The 2041-nt window shown below is 53.1% G+C and overlaps 1 protein-coding gene across 1 annotated transcript; it reads right to left on the reverse strand.

The window, feature by feature from the left end:
* Nucleotides 1–166: 166 nt before the first annotated feature.
* On the reverse strand, nucleotides 167–1522 carry PpBr36_11497 (uncharacterized protein; the record flags this gene model as incomplete). Its single annotated transcript, XM_029898597.1, has 3 exons — nucleotides 167–541; nucleotides 677–895; nucleotides 956–1522. 3 exons carry the CDS (start codon nucleotides 1520–1522, stop codon nucleotides 167–169), a joined length of 1161 nt encoding a protein of 386 aa, XP_029743070.1.
* Nucleotides 1523–2041: the final 519 nt, after the last annotated feature.

Below are 2041 nucleotides of genomic sequence, written 5' to 3' on the forward strand. Positions count from 1 at the left end.
AAAAAACTTGACATGAATCTTCAAGCCGAATAGGACACTGCTTCTTTTGCTCTTGTTCTTGGTGAAGACTTTCCCTACTCCCAGGCCTCCGATGTAGTGTTTGACATCTCTGCTCCCCCAGCCGCAAGTCGTAGCCCTTGTTCATCACCACCACACTGGTTCGTGCTCACCTCCCGCCCGCAGCCGAACCCAGGTCCTCGACCGCGTTCTCGCGCTTCCAGGACTCGGCCTCCAGCCTCTCGACCGCCTCCCTGAACTGCTGGATCCTGACGGCAGCCTTGGCCTTTGCGCCCGCGGCGTCGGAGCAAGAGCGCCGCAGAACCTTGAGGGCAAACTCTGGGGCGTCCGTCTTCTTTTCGGTGCGGTAGTCGTAGAATAGCACCTTCTCCGTGACGGTGGCGACGATACGCCTCTGCTTCTTGGACATGATGACACAGCCGAGAGCCATGGAGCTTCGCGTTGCCGCATCCCCTTCGCCTGGTCCGTCGGGGAGCTTGATGACCTTGTGGTAGGCATTGAGTATGTCTGGGTAGACGACGGGCTGGTTTTGTCCATATGTTTAGCGTTATGATATTAAGTAGCTCGGGAGGAGGGAGATAGAGCACATTTGTTCCCTCTCTCCTATCGAGCTTGACATTGTGGTTGCAGCTGTGGTCATGTTTGCATCAAGACTTACAGACAGGAATCTAATGGATATCTCGGCCATGATCAGCCCGATGGACTGTTTAGTCATCAGACCTCTCCATTCCTCAGCATTGGAAGGATCCCTGCGCGCAAAGCCTGTGATCCAGTTGACCCGCGACGTTTCTGCATAGCGAGAGTAGCGAACGTTGTTGACGTGACCCTGCGCCGGGAGATACCTCCCCAGATGTGAGCAAAATATGTCCTCCAGCCTCTGGTGACAGGAGTAGGAAAAGTAGTCAAGATAACGAGAATAAAAATTAGTTTATCTTACGAAACTGTCCATATCACCCCACGGCACAGTATGGTTGCGCAACCCGTCATGGTCGGTAGGGTATTCCTCCATGTCCAAGACCAGCTTCTCCCACTCGGCCGACATTGCGGCAACCAAGTCGACGGCGCGTGCGAGCTGGCTCTCCGACAGGCCAAAGATGATGCATTTGCCTATCCGCTCCCTGAACTGAAAATACCACCTGCCATTGGTGTCCTCTTTGGGGATGGTCTGCAACTGCCGCTGTCCACCAGGTCCTGATTTGGACTTGGTGTCATTTTTGACGGAATATGAGGACGAGGACGAATATGAGAAGGCGCGGCAGTTGTGCGGATTCCTACCGGCGTCAACCGACATCCCGTGGCCCGGCAGAAGTGCCGGTATACATTGGCGGCGACCGGACGATCCAGCAACACAAAATCCAGAGACCGGCTGTTTTGGTACTGTTTTACGTAGCTGCGCCCTACTGCCGGCAGTCGATTGGAACCGCGTGCCCCGACAGTTTGCATTTGCGCCTTGCAGTCCTAGCCTGCATCGCGGCATCGAGCCCCAACGTAATGGAGGAGGCATGAGGGGCGGGAAGCTAATGTGGTGCCTTTGGCTGTTTAATCAACCAGGCGTTCGGTAGGCGCCCGGAATACAGAAGATTAATTCTTCCGGACCCTGAAGACAGATATAAATTTTAAAAAAAAAAAAAGAGAAGAAAGTAAACAAAGAAAAACAACTTTTGCGTATCTACTGTGCTATACCAAAAGGGGTCAATATTCAATGGCGTCTTGGTTGGGGTGATGGTACCTACCAAAGTACGACCTCCTACCGAGGTGTAGAGCAGATAAGATAATGCACACCACGAACCCCAGATCTGATGTCGTCATGCGGAGCCGAATCAACTCCCCGCCCAAGTCAATTCATCATCCATCATCATCCATCCGCGCCATTATCGCGATGTAAAACCACGACAACCGCGACAATGCCGCCACCGCCAAACCCGGAGCTTCGACGGCAGGTGATTGCCATCTACAAAGGTGTGCCTGGTTTTCAATTTTCCATATCCAATTGATTTTCCAAGCCACAAACACTAACGCAACC

The sequence above is a fragment of the Pyricularia pennisetigena genome (assembly GCF_004337985.1).
Source record: "Pyricularia pennisetigena strain Br36 chromosome Unknown Pyricularia_pennisetigena_Br36_Scf_74, whole genome shotgun sequence".
Lineage (NCBI taxonomy): Eukaryota > Fungi > Ascomycota > Sordariomycetes > Magnaporthales > Pyriculariaceae > Pyricularia > Pyricularia pennisetigena.